At 39.3% G+C, this 23,459-nt stretch overlaps 1 protein-coding gene across 3 annotated transcripts in view; it reads right to left on the bottom strand.

Moving 5' to 3' along the window:
• cemip (cell migration inducing hyaluronidase 1) overlaps positions 1-23,459 on the bottom strand; it is a 1,140,081-nt gene that overhangs the window by 824,898 nt on the left and 291,724 nt on the right. For all 3 annotated transcript variants that reach the window (XR_012383148.1, XM_073908076.1, XM_073908077.1), the window contains exons 12-14: positions 21,109-21,278; positions 10,084-10,293; positions 3,596-3,801 (exon numbers count right to left, since the gene is read on the bottom strand). Coding sequence is in view for 2 of the 3 variants with exons in the window: in XM_073908076.1 (XP_073764177.1) it covers positions 3,596-3,801; positions 10,084-10,293; positions 21,109-21,278 (586 nt within the window). In the remaining variant the exon portion in view is untranslated. The remainder of the gene's footprint in view (positions 1-3,595; positions 3,802-10,083; positions 10,294-21,108; positions 21,279-23,459) is intronic.

Genomic DNA, 23,459 nt, shown 5'->3' with positions numbered 1-23,459 from the left:
GGATGGTAGGGTCAGAATTTGGCATGGTACGATGAAGGTAAAATGGGGTCCAACCTGGTACTAGTAAGGTGTACCTACTAAAGTAGTTGGTGAGTGTACATACAATTGAAGATCCAATTATTAGTTCCCTGTGAAATTCATTCATTCATTTTCCTTTGGATTAGTCCCTATATTCATCAGGGGTTGGCACTGCGGAATGAACTGCCAACTTTTCCTGCATATGTTTTGCACAGTGGATGCCCTACCAGCTGCAACCCAGTACTGGAAAACACCCATACACTCTTACATTCACACTCATACACTACGGCCAATTTAGTTTCTTCAATTCATCTTCAGTGCTCAGTCTTTGGACTGTTGGGGGAAGCCAGAGCACCTGGAGGAAGCCCACACCAACACGGGGAGAACATGCAAACTCCACTGTGCCACCCCCCTGTAAAATTTAAATTATTGAAAAAATATTTCTCAACAGCGGATTTTCTGAAAAAAAACATGATTGTTTTATAGCTATTTTCTAATAACATTTTTTCTATTCTTTGCCATGTTGACAGTGTATAATATTTTACTAATCATATTGCAAGATACTAGTATGCAGATTAAAGTGCAGACTATTTGGATTAACTAGGTTAATTAAATAGGCAAGTTTGGATAATTAGGCAAGTAATTGGATAACAGTGGTTTGTTCTTAAGCCAATTGACAAATATATCATTTATTAAATAGGGTAATAATATTCGGCTTATTGAAAAATATTGAAATTTGTTTGCAAAAATATAAAACTTATTTTAATGCAGCTAAACTAAAAGAAATAAGATTTTCCAAAAAAAAAAAAAAAGAAAATTATAAAAACTAACTATGAAATACTGTGAAAATTTACCTGGTTGTTTAAAAAAAATCACATGAGAGTTATCAGAAAAATAATAAAAATGTCATAATTTGTTTTATATGTAGAAAGCTTCCATGTAAAACAAAAACTATTTGGCATGGTGGTTTAGTGGTCAGCATTGTTGCCTCACAGCAAGAAGGTCACCTGTTCGAATCACAGCAGGGCCAGTTGGCATTTCTGTGTGGAGTTTGCATGTTCTCCCTGTGTTGGCTTTGGTTTCCCCCACAGTCCAAAGACATGCGCTATAGTTGAGCTGTATTAATTACATTGGACATAGTGTATGAGTGTGTGTGAATGAGTGTGTATATGTGCTGTGGAGACCCTAGATAAAAAAGGGACCAAGCCAGGAAGATGAATGAATGAATCAAAGAATAAATGAATGAATGAATGAAGGAATGAATGAAAAACTTAAAGAGAGTAGCTGTCCCACTTTGAAATAGGCTTAGGCTGAAGCATGAATATACATGAACGAACGAACAGACAAATGAACGAAAAGAACGAACGAACAAATGAACAAACGGAATGAACGAAATGAACTAATGAAACAAATTAAACGAACGAAGCAAACATACGAACGAAACGAATGAACAAACAGAAAAAGGGACTAAACTGATGGAAGATGAATGAATAAATGAAAAACTAAAAAATAGTTATCCTGCTTTAAAATAGGCTTTGGCTGAAGCATGAACAGACGAACAAACAAACAAACTGTCATGTTTACCAGTGAACAAACCACCAGATGTCGCTGGTAAACCCTCAGTCATGAAACTACAAATCTGCCAGTTAATGGACTTCAACTTCATACATGCTCTTCACCCACACACCTGCTCACTCATCTAGCTTGATTACATTTGCACACCTGAGGACTTTCAGAGACTGATTACACACAGTATTTAAGCCACACATTCACCCCTTCAGTTTGCCGAGTCTTGTTCACTGTATAGTAGCATTACAACGCGTTTTCCTTGTCTTGTTTTCCTGTTTTGAACCTAGCCTTGTTTATTTAGTTATCCTTGTCTGCCGCCTGCCTTTCGACCTCTTGATTGTTTAACTGACTACGATTCTGGATTGTCCTCACATACCTGTTTGCTCCCGTATTGACCACTGCTTGCCTGACTGTGAATAAACCTGCATATTGGATCCTACCATCTGTTGTGGTGTTACTCCCCGGCGTTACACAAACGAACGAAACAAACAAACGACCAAAACAAAATGAAAAGAACGAAACAAAATGAAAGAAACAAATTAACTGAACAAACGAAAAATTAAATAAATAAACAATTGAACAAATAAATAAATAAATACGAATGAACGCTGGAATGTAGGTATAAAAATACATATATAAATAAATGAAATTAATTAATAATTTTTTTAAACAACAAAACTAATAAAGAGATTAATTAAACATTAATTCAACAGAAAATACTTAAAGGAGAGAAAAAGTCTTAATTTTTTATGCTATATATATATATATATATATATATATATATATATATATATATATATATATATATGTATGTATACATTTGCATACAAACAGTTGAACTTTATACATACAGTCGAATTGAGAATATTTTTTTTTATTTGTTTAATTTCGACTGAAATAAAAGCAGTTTTAAATTTTTGAAACATCATTTTAAGGTGAAAAATATTAGCCCCTTTAAGCTATATATTTTTTTTGATAGTCTACAGAACAAACCATTATTATACAATAACTTGCCTAATTACCCTAACCTGCCTAGTTGACCTAATTAACCTAGTTAAGTCTTTAAATGTCACTTTAAGCTGTATAGAAGTGTCTTGAAAAATATCTAGTCAAATATTATTTACTGTCATCATGGCAAAGACAAAATAAATCAGTTATTAGAGATGAGTTATTAAAACTATTATGATTAGAAATGTGTTGAAAACATTTCTCTTCGTTAAACAGAAATTGTAGAAAAAATAAACAAGCGGTCTAATATTTCAGGGGGGCTAATAATTCTGACTAACACTGTGAATAACAGTGAATAACACTGAAATTGATGCTGTGTTTCATAATTATGTGTAATAATATGACATAAAAATTAAAACTATATAGCCCTAGGCATTTATGAACAGTCAACAATTATTTTAAAACACATAATTACACTGTAATTTGTAAATGAACAGCTTCCATAGTGTGTGATTCACAAATGTTTTCAGTTTATTTACTGTTGTGAATTGAATTATGGGATGTTGATCTCTGCTTTGTCGACTTTTGATGTTGAAAAACCCAACTCCACAGTTTAACAAACTGACTTTTATTGACATTTTTGAGTTGAAATAATGTATAGGAAATAATTAAAATCTGTAAAATAGCAGAAAATGTACCGGCAGTCTATTACAGGCTTTTTGTAGCGTAATATACAACACCAAACCACACAATACATCACTTTAAACTCTTACAAATGTTCATAAAAGTCACTTTTTTAAGGTTAAAAGCTGTTGGAAGAAAGATCAAGATCCCATAATGCACTTCAAAAGCATAAATAAATTGGCAGATATAAAAACATGAATTACAAAATATGGAAAACTGCTAATTTACAGATGTGTTTATCAAATCATTTCAGATGCATACTTATTATTAGTTATCGGTCATAAGCACAAATGTCTTGCTGTTTTTCTAATTTAAATGCTGAATTTGAGACGAGGTGAACATCTAAACCACTCTCTGCGTATTTGACATGTTTCACCTGCAGTCCTGCCGCGGTTTGGCGATGTATCCCGGGAAAGCTCCGTTGGTTATATCTCGGCACATCTTGCTGTCTCTGTCGGAGGGCAGCAGTGTGCTCGCCTTCACCAGAAGACCCAGACAGTGATCAAACGTGTTCCTCTCCTCCGGACCGTCTTCAGTGAAGAAGCAGTGCCCTAAAGCATCGTAGCCGACAACATCCTTCACCTAGCAGGAAGAACACCAGATGATGAGCTTTTGACTCTCATTCAGTGTAAGATTAAGCTGCTTTGATGCAATTTAAATTCCCTCAGTATAATTTTCCCCTTCTGTTAAACAGAGAGAAGATTTCTTCAACACATTTCTAAACAAAATAGTTTTGATAACTCATTTCTAATAACTGATTTATTTTATCTTTGCCATGATGACAGTAAATAATATTTGCTATTGACTAGTGCTCAGCTTAAAGTGACATTTAAAGGCTTAACTAGGCTCATTAGGTTAGTTAGGCAAGTTAGGGTGTCATTGTATAATGATGGTTTGTTCTGTAGACCATTGATCGTGCAGGTGGACTCTGAGAAAATTAACTCACTATATTATACTATAATTCTTGGATTTCATTATTAATATGCTACATTAAAATGATCTGAAGTAATGCACTTTCTCCTGTTCTCTGATCGATTACCTCATGATCTCTAGTCTGTTCATTCACAAACTATGCTTGAAGTGAAGGTCTCTCTTTGAGTATTTTTGTGTCTGAACAATTTATTAATTGAAGTGAGTCTATACAGGAGGATCTAGCAAGACTTAGTGGTGTTTCTGCCATAGACTGTAAAATAAACTCACATATGAGCTTCATACGCGCTCTGGCAGAACTGTTCGCTGTTTCTGTCAGCCATCTCCCAATAATATCCAGCTGCAAACTCAACCGCCATCAGATCGACACGTTTCAAAAGATTTAGGGTGTTTTACTGTATTTTACATTTGATTGTATATTTTTAAGTAGTAGATATTGAACAGAAGATGTTCAGTCAGTCCAGTTTAAAGCAGAAGCTGGTCTTTTGCAATCTCTCTGTTGACACATGGTTCTCTTTGAATCTGTGCATGTTTTTTTAATTATATAATAAATTTATAATAAATTTATATATTACATTTTTTAATTTTATATATAAACAGTTGAACTCAAAATTATTAGCCTATCTCAGATCTTTTTTTTCTGATATTTTGTTTTCTGGAGAAAGTCTTATTTGTTTTATTTTTGGCTACAATAAGAGCAGTTTTTTTTTAAATTTTTTTAAAACATTTTAGGGAAAAAAAAAACATTAGCCCCTTTAAGCTATACATTTTTTCGTTAATCTACAGAACAAACCATCGTTATACAATAACTTGCATAATTACCCTAACCTGCCTAGTTCAACAGCTCAATGCAAATTTCTAATCAGCCAATCACAGGGCAGCAAATCAATGCGTTTAGGCATGAAGACATGAGCTGCGTCCCAAATGGCACACTATACACTATGCAATCATGCACTATGTACTTACGCACTTACACACTCAACAAGATAGTATATGTATGTAGTGTCATCCCAAATGGCACACTAATGACGTTTGACGGTTGCCAAATCAGTGAAATAAATGACCGAATTATCTTATAACACCTGCCGTGAGTATAACTGCATTCACCATCAGGAGGCGCTATAATCACTCTGGTAGGAGAATTTTGCTTTCATAATCCAAAATAAATAGAGTTATCCAACATTTCCGCCCGATAGCTCCACCCTTTCCGCTACGTAAGCAAACCTTCGGTCGTTGAGTGCATGAAGTGTCCCTCAGTCCACACTTCATTTTACCGGCTGAATGAGTGCATCATCCGGGTAATTAAAGTGCACTTATTATTTTTAGAGTTTTCAGTGTGAACACACTACTTGCACTATTTATACTACAAAATGGCGTAAAATAGTGCATAAGTATGCGATTTGGGGCGCAGCTAGTGTCAAGACGATCTACTGCAGTCTGAGCCATGTCATAAGGCGTGAATCATCTCAGAATGGTTTCTTAAACATGACAATCAGTACTGTACTCAAACGGCCTCCACAGTTATGAGATCTCAATCCAAGGGAGCACCCTTGGGATGTGGAGGAATGGGAGATTCACATCATGGATGTTAAACATACAAATCTGCAGCAGCTTTGTGAAGCTATCATGTCAACATGGAGCAAAATCTCTGAGGAATATTTCCAGTGACTTGTTGAATCAATGCCAAAAAGTATTAAAGCAGTTCTGAAGGCAATAGAGAGTCCAACCTGGTACTAATAAGGTGTACCTTATAAAATAGGTGGAAAGTGTATATGCCTAAATCAAATCTGCTCATCGAATACATGTGGATAAAACCACTTAAATTCATAATGTTTTTTTTCATTTCTCTTTATAAATGGTTTGAAGTGCTGGTTGAATAAAATCTCTCAAATTTCCTTATAAACACTTCATTTTATTTCCCGAAGATGAACAACTGTATTGTGTTTAGAACAACATGAGGGCGAGTAAATGATGATTTCATTTTGGGGTAAAAATAACTATTCAGCATTTGCATGAGCAGAAATTTAACAGTGCTAATCACTGGGACGCCGTGTCACTCAATCTAGAAAACCGAGGGAGGAGTGAGAGGGGATTCTTTAAGACGAAGAAACTGAGGTAAGAAACTCTGGTTATTTATAGTGATTTAGGAATCGTCTGATTGGTGAAACATGTGTTAGCTAATGCGGGACCAGCTGTGGACAATCATTAGCACGTGATCCTCTTGAAATGAATTAATAAATATACTTCACTTTGTTTTCAAATTGGACATTTAAAGAATAGTGTTAAAAGCGTAACAGAGCCACTCCTAGAATTTTGATTGATTGATTGATTTATTTTTTAGCTAGATAATATCTTTTTTGTCTGTAAAGAAACACACAGCACAGGTTTGCTGGAACATGAGGAAGATTGAATGATGCTCTCATACTTTCCATTCCTTCATGCAGTGCTCATAATAATCAACAACACGACGTGAAAAACACCACAAGACTTTTCTATGAAAGACATCAGCTATCTTCTATTTTCAACCCCCCGCTGTGAATGCACATTTCTGAAAGCCTCAGGTGAAACGCTGCACTTTTTGCCAGCCCATTCAACACTGATGGAAACATCATCTGCTCGGTGTGAGCTGGCAAACAAACACGATTTTTTGGGGGCGATTGAAAGCAATTCCATTAATCCTTTCAAAGAATCAGGTGAATTGTAAACTACCTCGGTGTGTGATACAACTACCGCTGGGCGAAAAGAACATTTAGCCTTGTTAAACGCATTAGAGGCAACCCTCGTCAAAGAGTTATTCCCGTCAGAGCTCTGAGGTTGGCATTGCCCCCCTGCTGGCGGCAGAATACAATCGTGGCATGCTATCACAAACGAATAATGCAGCTTCGCTGTACCGTAACCTTTCACCTGGTCTCCTGTGAAGAAGGTAAAGCGGCTTACGGCGGCGCTCCGGCATCTTTTGAGAAGTGTTTGAACAGCCAAGGACAGACTAGTACACAATGAACTCCTGATTCAGCTGAGCTCTGATAATGCATCTTTCTTTAAAGAAGCCGAGCGCATCTGCTGGTTTGCATGTTGCTTTCACACCTGTAGTACGTTTCCTTTATCTCAGACCAAGTTTAGAAATTATACATTCTAGCATTTTAAGCTGATTTGGTTTTGCTTCCTATCAGACTAACTGCTCTGAGATGAATGAGTTAAAATGAACTAAAAAGTAATCATGTGGCAACATCCACATCAGTCGTTGGCTAGAGGAATTTTTTTAATTGCCTTTTGATTGGTCAGATGCTTAGAAAACTCATGTGTGCAACACAAAGACATAAACAAAGAGTGAGGGAAAAGTCAGCAGACAGTACGGATCTCCTCACAACTTCACATTTGTCTGTGACCTGCCATAATTGTGGTAAAGTTTGAAAAAGCTTCCCAAAATGCATGTCACAGCTGGTTTAGTCCTAAAAAGCAAAGTACTTTTTTCAGTTGGGTTAGTTAATTTTTTTTAGCGTAGAATTATCTCACTACCTCACTAAAGTATGGGAACGTTGGCCTGTTTGAATGGTCATGATTCGCCCACAATGCTATAAGACTGACAGGTTAACCAACCAATCAATCAAATTCATCAGACGTTGCTAATAGCAGTTTAGACAGATTCATAGCAGTAGTAAAATTTGCTTTGTTATTAAAAGTTCACTGAGTTTTCTGACTTGCTCTGACTTTTTCCATCCTTAAAGTTTCAGTTTGAATGCTGCAAAGAGTGAAGAGGCGTGGCCTGTCAATCAGATCTGACAGCTGATTGACAGGTGAGCGAGACTAAATGAGCAGCTACTGGAAAAAGGGCAGCGAATACACTGTAGACTTTCTGTTTTAAACAAGACCGCCAAGCATTCACCATTTAACTCATGTTATGTTTCATCAAAAATCTCACTACGTCTTGTTTATGCATAGTTTATTCTTAAAGGGATAGTGTCACCAAAAATCTAAATTTACTCACAATTTACTCACTCTTAAGTGGTTTAAAAAGTATATGAGTTTCTTATTTTTTGTTAAACACATAAAATAAAAACATTTAAATGTAAAATTTTAAATAAGATTTAATTGAAGTTAACAGTTAAACTCTGCGGACCTCGTACCGGGTCCGTGACGTCATCGACTTTCGCTTTGAGATTTAAATGGCTAGCATTGCACCAGACCTCCGTAAGTGATTTTATTTGAAACTGTAGAATCTATATTTTATGCACATTTGCATCACTTTGGTTTTCATTCTACTGTACAAAAGTTATTTACACTTAAATACACAGTATTTTGGATGCCCGAGCTGGATATTGAACACTGGTTCATTTTCATATTTTTCATACGGTTCATATATGACATTTTCTAACATCCTTCAAAATATATTCTTTTGTGTTTAACAGAAAAAAGGAATCTCATAAAAGGTTGGAACCACTTGCAGGAGAGTAAATAGTGAGTGAATTTTCATTCTCGTAACTACGTCCTACTTTTGATTTGCTTCCTGCTGTTTGAAAATGAAATAAACAAATTCCACCATGCAAGAATCATAAGTAAAGTCATATAGACTCATCAAAATAAAGAACTAAGGATTTTAAGTTCATCACAGAAACTGCCAGCCAGTGTTGCCAACTTACCAACTTTTCAGACCCCCCACTCCCTCTTGTTTTTAAACTCTTGTTAAAAAAAGCGACTAGCGAATGTTTTAGGAGTTACTGGAGCTTTTAGAGCCTCATGTGTTCTTGATGAACAGTTCCTAACATTACTTTTAGCAACGAGCTGCGGGTGATGTCGTTGGTCTCTCCCCCGCCTCAAAGCGCTCAAAGGCGGCACAGTGCCACACAGCAGTCTCTCACACCTGCAGTATTGAGAGCAGATCATTCCTCTGTATATGAACGGTAAATGTTTTAGCACCGCGAGCATCAGGTATTTCACTGCTACAGTCAAAACGATGTGCTTTTCCTGTTCTAAATTTATTCTTTTAAATGTACAGTTTATTATTTTCTTGCTGTTCACGATCACAGTGATTTTAGTGACACCAGTCTGTCAGCGATCAGAGTAGAGGCAGGTAAAGTGTACAGGAGTGAGAATATTAAGTACAATTGGGAAAAAAAGTGGAAATATGACATGGTTTGTGAACTTGTTTTTTTTTTTTTTTTGTAAATTTATTTTTTTTAATTTTACATTAGGAAGATAAAGGCTCCTTTAAGTATAAAAAAAATATAATATTTATTCAAATTTCAAATAACTGCTTTCTTATTGCATGTAGTTTCAAATAAAATTATTTCAGTCGTTACTGCTTTTAACACCATTCATTTCTTGTCGGCTTAGTCCCTTTATTAATCCGGGGTCCCCACAGCGGAATGAACCGCCAACTTATCCAGCAAGTTTTTACACAGCGGATGCCCTTCCAGCCGCAACCCATCTCTGGGAAACATCCACACACGCATTCACACAAAAACTCATACACTACGGACAATTTAGCCTACCCAATTCACCTGTAGCGCATGTCTTTGGACTGTGGGGTAAACCGGAGCACCCGGACGAAACCCACACAAAGGCAGGGAGAACATGCAAACTCCACACAGAAACGCCAACTGAGCCGAGGTTCGAACCAGCGACCCAGCAACCTTCTTGCTGTGAGGCAACAGCACTACCTACTGCGCCACTGCCTCACCCTGCTTTTAACACCATTACCATCAATAATAATAATCATTATTATTATTAGAGAGATTTCTGAAGGTTTATATGACTCTGAAGACTGGAGTAATGAAGCTGAAAATTCATCACTCCTTAGCTGGAATTGCTTAGGGCCCCAAAATCACTAAGTCCGCCCCTGTTACAACCCTATTTTCATGTTTCAGATGAGATTATGACAAACACTGAATAAAAAAATGCTCATTTCAAAGCACTTGACGGGACTTTTAAACTCACCAGCAGCCCGTTGGAGCCGTGAACGGTGACGCAGCGGGAGAAGGAGTGATGAATAGACAGGTCTTTGACGTAAGTTGGCGGGTTGTAGCCTCCCTTTTCATCCACATCCCCGTTCATGTGGAAGTGGACAGGATAGTGACCCATCGACTGCTGTCCCATGTGCTTCAACTCCACCCCTGAAACATGCACCGCGCGGAAACCTCGCTCCACCTGAAGAACAGGACGAAAATACAGTACACTCTGTTAATTATATAGATTACTTCATTTTATTTTGGAGCTCTCCTACAAAAGGTCTCATTTATGCACATTTGAACACCCTGGGGAGATAGTGTGTAAACCACGCGTGTCAAACTCAATTCCTGGAGGGTCGAAGCCCTGCACAGTTCAGTTCCAACCCTGCTCCATCACACTTACCTGTAGGTTCCAAACAAGCCTGAAGGACTCAATTAGTTTGATCAGGTGTGTTTAATTAGGGTTGGAACTAAACTGTGCAGAGCTGCGGCCCTTTTGGAACTGAGTTTGACACCTGTGGTGTAAACAGTCACATTCGGACAGCTTTGAAACTATAGTGTTAATCTATTTTACCTGCTTTTATCATCTTTAAATGAACACTGTTGTCGATCAGGGCCACCTCCTGGACTGATCATTTTTAAAAATGTGATCCAATGGGATGATAAACAACTGCTGCGGGGCATTTCCCCTCGTTGTCAGACGGCATCTTCGGCTGTTTAAATGCTAATTGCTAATGTTTAAATGTCATCGCTAAAGTCAACATTTTCTCTTTCTTTTAAACATTTAACCAACCCAAACAAATGTAATTCACCAAAATATTTGACAAACACATAGCCCACTGTTCTGTCCCACTAACACACTGATTTAATAACTGACAAAGTGAAAATAAAGTGTCATTTTGAAATGACAGAAAAACACAAACCGTGGTAAATACTACACACTAAATGAAACATAAACGGCTCACAATTAGAATGAACAGCAAATCAGCCAGCAGAGTATCAGTAACAGACTTTTATTGGTCATTTTTGTAAATTGCATGACTTACATGCCTGTTAAGTTTCATGCCAGTAATCTGGTTTGCTCTATATGCAGTGAAGTATTGCGTGCGTGCGTGCGTGCGTATGTGTGTGTGGGGTGAAGAGCCGCTGAGCTAACAGCTGACAAGCCGAGGAAACACACATGAATAGGACAACGTTTTTCTCTCGTGCTTGAAACACATCTGACAGATTATAACGGCTTTAACACACACCTTTCAAAGTTGTGTTTCACAAAAACACTCCGTAATCCACTCAATGTGAAACCCATTGAAACCCATTTTCGGGGCGCAAATTACACGTTGTAAACGGAAGTTCTAAACATTCTACCGGAAGACGCTGGACGCTATGGTGCCCTCCATGCAGCAGCCAAGAAAAAGGTCTATAGGAAATGCTCCTTCCTCTTTTATGCACCAGGCACTTCAATGTTTCTGTTTGTACAGATATAGCTCTCTTGTATTTTTAGGGACCGAGCACCGAAACGGTGCGTAGGCCCTATTGGAATTGCTCTGTTTATTAGGGACCGAGCACCGAACGGTGCAAGGCCCTATTGGAATTGCTCCGTTTATTATTATTATTCTTCCGACTTCTTCCGCGGAATGAATCGCAGTTTTGAGGGGCTAAACCTGCCCGAAAACTCACGAAACTTTGCACACACCTCAGAAGTGGCGAAAATTTACGTTTGTTATGGGCTTCGGAAGTGGGCGTGGCAAAATGACTCGACAGCGCCACCTAGAAAAATTAAATCGACGAGCCCCAGATCCACGAATCACGCACATGCACGAAAATTGGCACACACCTCAAACATGCCAAAACATACGAAAAAGTCTCAGGGAGCCATATCTCAAACCCAACAGGAAGTCGGATATTTTTAACTTCCTGCGGCGAAAAAGTGGCGTTTTTGCCATTTCCAGGCGTTGTATTTTAACGAACTCCTCCTAGGGATTTTATCCGATCGACACCAAAATTGGGTTTTGTCATCTAAAGGCCTTGGCGATGTTAAATTGCGAAGCTTTAGAGTTTTCGTCGATGGGCGTGTCCGTGGCGGCCTCGCAAACTTTGACGATTCGCCACAAAACAGGATGTCGTTATAACTCAGGCATGCATTATCAGATCTGCCTCAAAATTCACATGTTTAATAAGAGTCCTGACCTGATCAGGTTTACATGCCGATATCCAGATACAGTTACAGCGCCACCTGCTGGCCACAGGAAATGTCATGATTTACGGAGTTATAAACTCCTCCCACAAATTTTATCGTATCAACACCAAAATTGAGTGGTGTTATCTGAAAGCTCTAGCGATGATATATTGTGAAGATCTAGAGTTTTTGCAGAGGGGTGTGTCCGTGGCGGTATGACAAACCTCAACGCTTCGCCATGGAACAGGAAGTCCTTATAACTCAACCACACAATGTCCGATCTGCCTGAAACTTCACATGGTTGATAAACGTCATCTCTTGAACACATCCACATAACAATATTGAAGTGGGCGTGGCAAAATGACTCGACAGCGCCACCTAGAAAAATTAAACAGACGAGCCCCCGCTCTACGAATCACGCACATGCACAAAAATTGGCACACACCTCAAACATGCCAAAACATACGAAAAAGTCTCTTGGAGCCATATCTCAAACCCAACAGGAAATCGGATATTTTTAACTTCCTGTGGCAAAAAAGTGGCGCTTTTGCCATTTTCAGGCGTTGTATTTTAACGAACTCCTCCTAGGGATTTTATCTGATAAACACCAAAATTGGGTTTTGTCATCTAAAGGCCTTGGTGATGTCAAATTGCGAAGCTTTAGAGTTTTCATCGATGGGCGTGTCCGTGGCGGCCTCGCAAACTTTGACCATTCGCCACAAAACAGGAAGTCATTATAACTCAGGCATGCATTATCAGATCTGCCTCAAAATTCACACATTTAATAAGAGTCCTGACCTGATCAGGTTTACATGCCAATATCCAGTTACAGTTATAGCGCCACCTGCTGGCCACAGGAAATGACATGTTTGACACTGTAACAATCTCCTCCCACAAACTTTCCCGTATCAGCACCAAAATAGAGTGGTGTCATCTGAAAGCTCTAGCGATGATATATTGTGAAGATCTACAGTTTTTGCAGAGGGGCGTGTCCGTGGCGGCATGACAAACCTCAACGCTTCGCCATGGAACAGGAATTTCTTATATATCAACCACACAATGTCTGATCTGCCTGAAACTTCACATGATTGATAAAAGTCCTCTCCTGAACACATCTACATAACAATATTGAGTCAGTCATAGCGCCACCTGCTGGCAGAAGGTAGTTTGGCTTGTAACTCGGCCACACAATGTCCGATCTGCCTGAAACTTCACATGGTTGATGAAAGTCCTCTCCTAAACACATCTTCATAATAATATTGAGTATTTCATAGCGCCACCTGCTGGCAGAATGTAGTTTTTCTTAAAACACAATCTCCACACAATCTCTGATCTGCCTGAAACTTCACATGGTTGATAAGATTCCTCTCCGGAAGACATCTACATGCCAATCTTAAGTCACAGTTATAGCGCCACCTGCTGGCAGATGGTAGTTTGCAGTTAAACTCAACCACACAAAGTCCGATCTGCCTGAAACTTCACGAGGTTGATAAAAGTCCCCTCCTGAACACATCTACATAACAACATTGAGTCTGTCATAGCGCCACCTGCTGACAAAAGGCAGTTTGGCTTATAACACAGCCAAACAATGTCCGATCTGCCTAAAACTTCACATGGTTGATAAGTTTCCTCTCCTGAAGACATCTACATGCCAATCATGAGTCACAGTTATAGCGCCACCTGCTGACAGGAGGAAGTTTGGCATAAATCTGTGATTTTCTCAGATATTTTTAATATATCGGCTTAAATTATTACTGTTCGCTGTTCTCTGTCATCCTGAGGCCACCGGGCGGCGGTGAGCCCGGGTGCGAGGTCCCTATCATCGCTGCTTGCAGCTTTAATTATTATTCTTCTTCTTCTTCTTCTTCTTCTTCTTCTTCTTCTTCTTCCGCGGAATGAATCGCGGTTTTGAGGGGCTAAACATGCCCGAAAACTCACGCAACTTTGCACACGCCTCAGAAGTGGCGAAAATTTACGTTTGTTAAGCGCTTCGGAAGTGGGCGTGGCAAAATGACTCGACAGCGCCACCTAGAAAAATTAAACGGACGAGCCCCTGATCCACGAATCACGCACATGCACGAAAATTGGCACACACCTCAAACACACCAAAACATACGAAAAAGTCTCTTGGAGCCATATCTCAAACCCAACAGGAAGTCGGATATTTTTAACTTCCTGCGGCGAAAAAGTGGCATTTTTGCCATTTCCAGGCGTTGTATTTTAACGAACTCCTCCTAGGGATTTTATGCGATCGACACCAAAATTGGGTTTTGTCATCTAAAGGCCTTTCCGATGTTAAATTGCGAAGCTTTAGAGTTTTCATCGATGGGCGTGTCCGTGGCGGCCTCGCAAACTTTGATGATTCGCCACAAAAGAGGAAGTCGTTATAACTCAGGCATGCATTATCTGATCTGCCTCAAAATTCACACGCTTGATAAGCATCCTGACCTGAACACGTTTACATGCCAATATCCAGATACAGTTACAGCGCCACCTGCTGGCCACAGGAAATGACATGATTTACGGACTTATAAACTCCTCCCACAAATTTTATCGTATCAACACCAAAATTGAGTGGTGTTATCTGAAAGCTCTAGCGATGTTATATTGTGAAGATCTAGAGTTTTCGCAGAGGGGTGTGTCCGTGGCGGTATGACAAACCTCAACGCTTCGCCATGGAACAGGAAGGCCTTATAACACAACCACACAATGTCCGATCTGCCTGAAACTTCACATGGTTGATAAACGTCATCTCTTGAACACATCCACATAACAATATTGAAGTGGGCGTGGCAAAATGACTCGACAGCGCCACCTAGAAAAATTAAACGGACGAGCCCCCGATCTACGAATCACGCACATGCACAAAACTTGGCACACACCTTAAACATGACAAAACATACGAAAAAGTCTCTTGTAGCCATATCTCAAACCCAACAGGAAGTCGGATATTTTTAACTTCCTGTGGCGAAAAAGTGGCGCTTTTGCCATTTTCAGGCGTTGTATTTTAACGAACTCCTCCTAGGGATTTTATCTGATAAACACCAAAATTGGGTTTTGTCATCTTAAAGCCTTGGTGATGTTAAATTGCGAAGCTTTAGAGTTTTCATCGATGGGCGTGTCCGTGGCGGCCTCGCAAACTTTGATGATTCGCCACAAAACAGGAAGTCTTTATAACTCTGGCATGAAATATTCGATCTGCCTCAAAATTCACACATTTAATAACAGTCCTGACCTGATCAGGTTTACGTGCCGATATCCAGTTACAGTTATAGCGCCACCTGCTGGCCACAGGAAATGACATGTTTGACACTGTAACAAACTCCTCCCACAAACTTTCCCGTATCAGCACCAAAATAGAGTGGTGTCATCTGAAAGCTCTAGCGATGATATATTGTGAAGATCTAGAGTTTTTGCAGAGGGGCGTGTCTGTGGTGGCATGACAAACCTCAACGCTTCGCCATGGAACAGGAATTTCTTATAACTCAACCACACAATGTCCGATCTGCCTGAAACTTCACATGGTTGATGAAAGTCCTCTCTTGAGCACATCTACATAATAATATTGAGTCAGAGTCATAGCGCCACCTGCTGGCAGAAGGAATTTTGGCTTATAACTCAGCCACACAATGTCCCATGTGCTTGAAACTTCACATGGTTGATAAGATTCCTCTCCGGAAGACATCTACATGCCAATCATGAGTCACAGTTATAGCGCCACCTGCTGACAGGAGGAAGTTTGGCATAAATCTGTGATTTTCTTAGATTTTTTTTATATATTGGCTTAAATTAATATTGTTCGCTGTTCTCTGTCATTGTAAGGTCACCGGGCAGCGGTGAGCCCGGGTGCGAGGTCCCTATCATCGCTGCTTGCAGCTTTAATTATACTTTGTACTTCTTTCTACAAGCACATACTCTATATTGAAAGTCTTTAAAAACTTCATATTTGCTTTAATTTTCTATTGCAGGGGTGGCCAACCCTGTTCCTGGAGAGCCACCTTCCTGCAGATTTCAGTTGCCACCCATATCAAACACACCTGAACCAATTAATTAATTAGTGATAATTACAGGCAGGTGTGTTTGAAATGGGCTGCCACTGAAATCTGCAGGAATCTGCAGATGGCCCTCCAGGAACAGGGTTGGCCACTGTTCTATTACATAACTTTTGTTTCTCCAAATTTAGATTCTTAAGGCCAGTGCACACCAACGTGCAAAACAGCAGATGTAAAAACATCATTTTTAAAGAAACGCCTCGTCCTCGTTTCTTTTTGTTTTGACGCAGCCTTCTCCACCAATCAGATTGGCACTTTTTTTTTTCACGTGCACGGAGCTGCTGAATTTACAGTAAACAGCACTTGTAGGCGCTCAAGCGCAAAACTGTCAATGCGAGCGCACATTGAAGAAGATGCTCAGAGGCGATAAGAACGCGGAGCTGCTTATTGCTCTGGTGAACAATAATCATTTCTCTATCGCTAGAGCTGGAGCTGCTGCTTGAACCATCCATGCCTGTCAACTATCTGTATTTTTCTTCTGTTTTACAAGCGGGTGTCAGAAGCTTAAAGTTGTTTAGCGCCATCTAACGTCAGCATCGAGTCAACGCCACAACCTACCCGAGTATTGTTGTTGACCATGTCCATCCCTTTATGATTACAGTGTACCATCTAGTGATGGCTACTTCCAGCAGGATAATGCGCCATGTCATAAAGCGTGATTTATCTAGTAAGGTGTACCTAATAAAGTGGCCATGTGTGTTGATAATGCAAGTGATTAAAATAAAAATTAAGCTCAGAAGACTTTTTCTGTACATTGCGAGCATATAGTACTGTCAGTGATGACATAAGATTATTCAATAGTATTCGTTATCTAGAACGAGTACAGTAAATGCACGAAGGCTGTCAGCATGTAAAAAAATGCTCTTCACACACACTCACACCCATTGGAAAACACTGCTTGTTTAGATCAGTGAACCCGCTGACACACTAAACACCCGATCGGAAGATTTGAAATTGTGTTTATCGTCTTTAACCACAAGGGAGGTCATAAAAACCGCCTTTCGAGACCGCGCTGTCACATTCTTATGATATTCACCAGGCAGCTAATTTAAATTATGAAACATTTAGAGAAATGTCAGACCGGGGTGAAAGCGTACACGTGGCTCTCCAACGGATGAAAGACATTAATTGGAGCCAAAGTTTGCCCCCCAGGGAAACGTCAAATCATCTTAGTTTCACTTGCATCGCACAAAGATGATGTGCAACATATTTCACAGCCTTTGAGTTGAAGCGATCTGATGTAGGTCACAAAAGAGGCAGCCATGAAATCTGAAAGAGAGCTGAATGAGAGAAGAGGAGAAATCAATCTCGCCGACACCTTCACTTCGCGCCCGTGCATACATTCACATGTCTCCGCTCTTCTTCTGAAAGGGTGACGATATTTATATTTCTCACTTCTGACGTTCTTTCATCTCCATTCTCCAGTTTCATATCTCGGATTTCAATATTAAGGTGTGCGGCTTACATGGACTCTGTGACCGCTTGAGATCAGATCACCCAGGACGGATATTAATATCATTATCTGTAAAAGTCAGAATGGAGACTTCTGCAAAATTTAACAGAGTGAAGAATTCAGGGATTGCTTTTATTTTATTATTTTAGTGAGACTGAAACAAACAAACGTTGTCACGGTGGTGCAGTGGGTAGCACAATCACCTTACAACAAAAAGGTCACTGGTTCGAGCCTCGGCTGGGTCAGCTGGCATTTCTGTGTGGAGTTTGCATTTTCTCCCCATGCTAGCATGGGTTTCCTCAATGTGCTCCAGTTTACCCCAGTGTATGAGTGTGTGTGTGATTGAGAGAGTATCCCAGCACTGGTTTGCGGCTGGAAGGGCTTTTGCTGCGTAAAACATATGTCAGAAGAGTTGGCGGTTCATTCCACTGTGGTGACCCCTGATACAAAAGGCGGTCCCACTTTATATTAAGTGGCCTTAACTAATATGTACTTACATAGGATTTAATAGTTTGTTACAATGGACTTATTGTGTAAATACATGTATTTACTGTGTACTTGTGCTTGATAAAATACATGTATGTAATTACATCTGTAATTAACTTTTGTAACTACATTTGTAAATACACTGTTGACCATCCCTTACACCTCATCCCACCCTTAAACCTACCCATACCACCAAACCTGTCCATAACCCAACCTATATCCCAACTCAAAAGCACCACAAGTGTCCTCAAATACATTATAAACACAGTAAGTAAATTGTATTTATTTTTTGATGTAAGTACATAGTAGTTAGGGACATTTAATATAAAGTGGGACCCAAAAGGCGACTAAGCCGAAGGAATAAATGAATGAAACAACAAATTTGTATTTTCGCCTAGTTTTTTAAAAGGCAACTATTTTACCTCTTTTTCCAAATGTAATATAAGTGTCAATTAAATATAAGTTTCAGCTCTAGAACCATCTGATTATTTATTATAGCTCGCAGTAGTTTGTATTTTATAGCTCTAAACAGCTAGTTGCTGTTTATGTGTACTGTGTCTTTAAGGCTAGTCCTCCCCTCCCACCGTTTACCACGTGCCTTTCAGCGTGCCTCAATCTGCTCCCTCGGCTGCTTCAGACAACAGACAGACATGAAGGAAGCAGATCTCACGTAATGTTTGTGAGAAATACTACAGTACAGAATGTCTGATAATGGAACAATTTTGGTTATTAGACGTGTTATTCTTTCTTCAAAATATCAACTGGCCAGGACTCGAACGAGTGACCTTCTTGCTGTGAGGTGACAGTGCAAACCACTGAGCCACCATGTCGCCCAAATCTGATTCGTTAAATGGAAACAATTTATTTCAGTTTGCTCTTTTTGTAGCTCAGCAGTAAAACAATGAAACAAAAAATATTACGTTCAATTCAAAATGACGATCTCTGCTTGGGGCATTCCCCCCAAACCTCCCCCTTATTTTCCCGCTCTTCTGAGATGGGATGGCAAGCCAAATCAAAGGTTATCATAGGCCAACTTGGGCTTGCAGGTCCTAGTTTGGCTATCTTTGCACCACTCTCAGAAATTAAGGTACGCAAGCTGTCACTGGGGTTATACCATTTCAAAAGATACACATCTGTACTGAAAGGGTCATATTAGTACCTAAAAAGTACAAAAGTGTTCCTCTTAAATTTTTAGGTACTAATATATACTTTTGAGGTACCAATATGACCCTTCAAGTACAAATGTTCTTGAAGGTACCACTGCGGCAGTGACAGCTTGCATACCTTTATTTCTAAGTGTACTTTACTGCTCTTCTGGTGTAATTTAAGGCTTACTACATCACTATATACTCTCTTGCTCTCGCTTGCTCCCTCTTGCCTCCATGATTTCTGTGATATTGTATCTAGTTTTCAGCCATCAGAAAGCCACTATAAATAGCTGGTGAGGTTGAATGTCTGATAATGGGAAAATTTTGGTTATTCGACGTGCTATTCTTTCTCCAAAATACCAACTTGCCTAGCCAGGACTCGAACCAGTGACCTTCTTACTGTGAGGTTACAGTGCTAACCACTGAGCCACCATGTCGCCCAAATCTGATTCGTTAAATGGAAACTATTTCAGTTTGCTCTTTTTGTAGCTCAGCAGTAAAACAATGAAACAAAAAATATTACGTTCAATTCAAAATGACGATCTCTGCTTGGGGCATTCCCCCCAAACCTCCCCCTTATTTTCCCGCTCTTCTGAGATGGGATGGCAAGCCAAATCAAAGGTTATCATAGGCCAACTTGGGCTAGCAGGTCCTAGTTTGGCCATCTCTGCACCACTCTCAAAAATGAAGGTACGCAAGCTGTCACTGGGGTGTTACCATTTCAACAGATACACATTTGTACTTAAAGGGTCCATATTGGTACCTCAAAGTTACATATTAGTACCTTAAAAGTATAAAAGTGTTCCTCTTCAATTTTTAAGGTACTAATATACTTTTGAGGTGCCAATATAGACCCTTCAAGAAAAAATGTGTACCTTTTAAAAAGGTACCACCACAGTGACAGCTCGCGTACCTTTATTTCTAAGTGTACTTTACTGCTCTTTTGGTGTAATTTAAGGCTTGCTACATCACTATATACTCTCTTGCTCTCGCTCGCTCGCCTCAATGATTTCCGTGATATCGTATCTAATTTTCGCTCCCTCTTGCCTCCATGATTTCTGTGATGTCTAATTTTCAGCCATCAGGAAGCCACTATGAACACGCTGGGGAGGTGGGATGTCTGATAATGTGAGAATTTTGATTGTTAGATGTGTTATTCTTTCTCCAGAATTCAACAATTAATTCATTTGAACACATACCTGCTCTACAATCATTAGTGTGAGGCAGCTTTTGACAAAATTAGTTTCCTCACCACATGAAAGACAGCATGACCTAGTTGTTGCATGTAAAAAAAAAAAGTCTTCTTGAAACGGGCCAACCTTCTCCATGACAGCGAAGGTGAGGAGGGGAAAGGAACAGTCAGATCTGGGCCAATTACTAGAGAGGTCAGACGCTTGAGTCGCCCCATCACATTCACACACACACACACACACACACACACACACACACACACACACACACACACACACACACACACACTGACAGGCACATTGCAGGAGCTAAAGCCAAAAAAAAAAGTCTGTTCTGCTTGTTTGACAGAGTGTTAATGTCTAGCTAGAGGTGCCGTCGCTGCAATAACTCACTCTAAGGGTGTGAACATTGTGTGTAGATGAGCCACCGGACGCAGGTACAACAAGACAACTGTTGGTGGTTTTCAGTAGAGAATTGGGTGTCTGAAGTAACAGAAGGGTCAAATTACCTTGAGATGTCCACCGAATGTGTCGAAGGAGAAGAACTTGCAGGCTTCATTGCCGTAACAGCTTGGCTCCATCTCGCCTCTGATTAAAATGTTGCGACTCAGCAGTCCGACCTCTGCCCGCATGTCCACACCGTCCACCTCCTCTCCTATGTGGAGGTAAGCTGGTTTGCCTGAAGAACACACAAACACAAACACACACTGCTGTTAGAGTTTTTTTTTTTGTTTGTTGCCTTTATTGTTTTGTAATAGCTCTGCATGCAAAATCATACAATTTGAGTATATGCACAACTGCAAAATTCTCTAGAAACTGCGTTTTAGTAGCATATATAGATAGATATACAAAACAGACAGACAGACAGACAGACAGACAGATAAATGTTTGTATGGATGGATGGATGGATGGATGGATGGATGGATGGATGGATGGATGGATGGATAGATGGATGGATGGACAGATGGATAGATAGACAGACAGACAGACAGACAGATGTATGAACGTATGGAGGGATGGATGGATGGATGGATGGATGGATGAACAGATGGATGAACAGACGGATGGACAGACAGATAGATAGATAAATAGACAAACAGACAGACAGACAGATGAACATATGGATCGATAGATGGATTAACAAATGGAAGGACAGATGGATGAATGGGTGGATGGATGGAGACAGATCAAGAGAACAAAAGATGTAATGAGAGAACAACAGACCGAAGGAGAGAACAGATCAAAGGAGAGAACAACAGTCAGAATGAGGGAACAGGTGGAGCAAGAGAACAAAAGATGGAATGAGAGAACAACAGAAGAAATAATAGAACAGACAGGGCAAGAGAACAATGGACGGAACGAGAGAACAACAGACTAAAGGAGGGAAGAAGAGAGCGAAGGAGAGAACAATAGAGCGAATGAGAGAACAACAGAAGGAATAATAAAACACCCAGGGCAAGAGAACAATAGATGGAACAAGAGAACAACAGACTGAGGGAGAAAACCCACTTTTATATATTTATTTATATTATTATTTTTTTATTTTTTTTTATTTTTTTTTATTATTTTATTTATTATAATACTAGCATATGTATATAATAATATATATATAATTCATATATATATATATATATATATATATATATATATATATATATATATATATATATATATATATATATATATATATATATAAACAGTTCTGTCTAGTTCTTGAATCTGATTGGCTGATAGCCGTCTGATATTCTGCAGTATCAGAACTTGTACAGCCTCCTCACCCTTCTGTATTACTCTGCCCACATAGAGTGACAGCAGATCAATACACTACAGCAGCAGCTCACTACAGTTTGACAAATATGACAGCTGTTGGACACCAGAATGTACTTATGTGGCTATTTTAGTCGAGAATATAGTTGTATAGATTGCAACTATGCAGTTTATTAAAAAGGAAAGTGCCTATTTTAAATATTTATCATTTCAGAGATTCAATGCTTTGGCGGCCATCAGCCTGTCATACTGAGCAGAGCAAAGATGGCTGCATCACAAGATGGCGACAGAGACCACATAATAAGTTCTTAGGGGTGAAAAACTTGTATCTTTCCTTTTGTATTTCAACCTACAGCTGATCAAATCATTATAGAACTGGTAAGTGACATTTTAAGTCGATCTCTCTCTCTTTTGCATGTTGTAGTGCTGTATTTATAACATACTAATCTGCTAGCATTTGCTTTGTTTTAGCTTTTTCAGAGTTAATTATTGTGATCTCCCCATTGCATCAGAGAAATACTGAAAAATCTCTGTAGACTGATGGCTTTTCATGCCGTTCAGCTTTATAATCTTAAAATTTGAGCAAAATCACCCGTTTCGTCTTCACTTTAGACATTAGACTAGAGAATAAATCAAATACTAGCTCTAAAGTGATGTTGGTGAAGTAATTTTCTGCTGTTCTGTTGTCAGCTGCAGATGTGAATGAATGGTGGAAGAAAGTAGTTCCTCATCCAAAAGGGTTTTGAGACTGTCAAGGGTTTGATCTTCTTTTTTAAACCCACAATAATGCCGTCAAGCTGTTGTATAAACGCAGTATCACACTTGTAGCAGTGCGATATGGCTATATATCTATAATATGGCTAGCATTCTTTTGTTTGAAACATATATAAGTGGGAGAATCTGAACAAAACGTTACACGTCCACTTCATGTAACTAAAGAGATTGATACAATACACAGAACAAGATTTTTTAGCTTAAAATGCATTCAGGTGCAGATTTTTGTGTTAGTGTAACACTGCAGAGTCCACGAGTGTGACCACGATAATGATCATAATAAAAAAAAAACTGCAGAAATCCTCCTCATTTAGCTCTG

The sequence above is a fragment of the Danio rerio genome, chromosome 7 (genome assembly GCF_049306965.1).
Source record: "Danio rerio strain Tuebingen ecotype United States chromosome 7, GRCz12tu, whole genome shotgun sequence".
Classification (NCBI taxonomy): Eukaryota; Metazoa; Chordata; class Actinopteri; order Cypriniformes; family Danionidae; genus Danio; species Danio rerio.
This window is presented reverse-complemented; position numbering and strand designations above follow the sequence as displayed.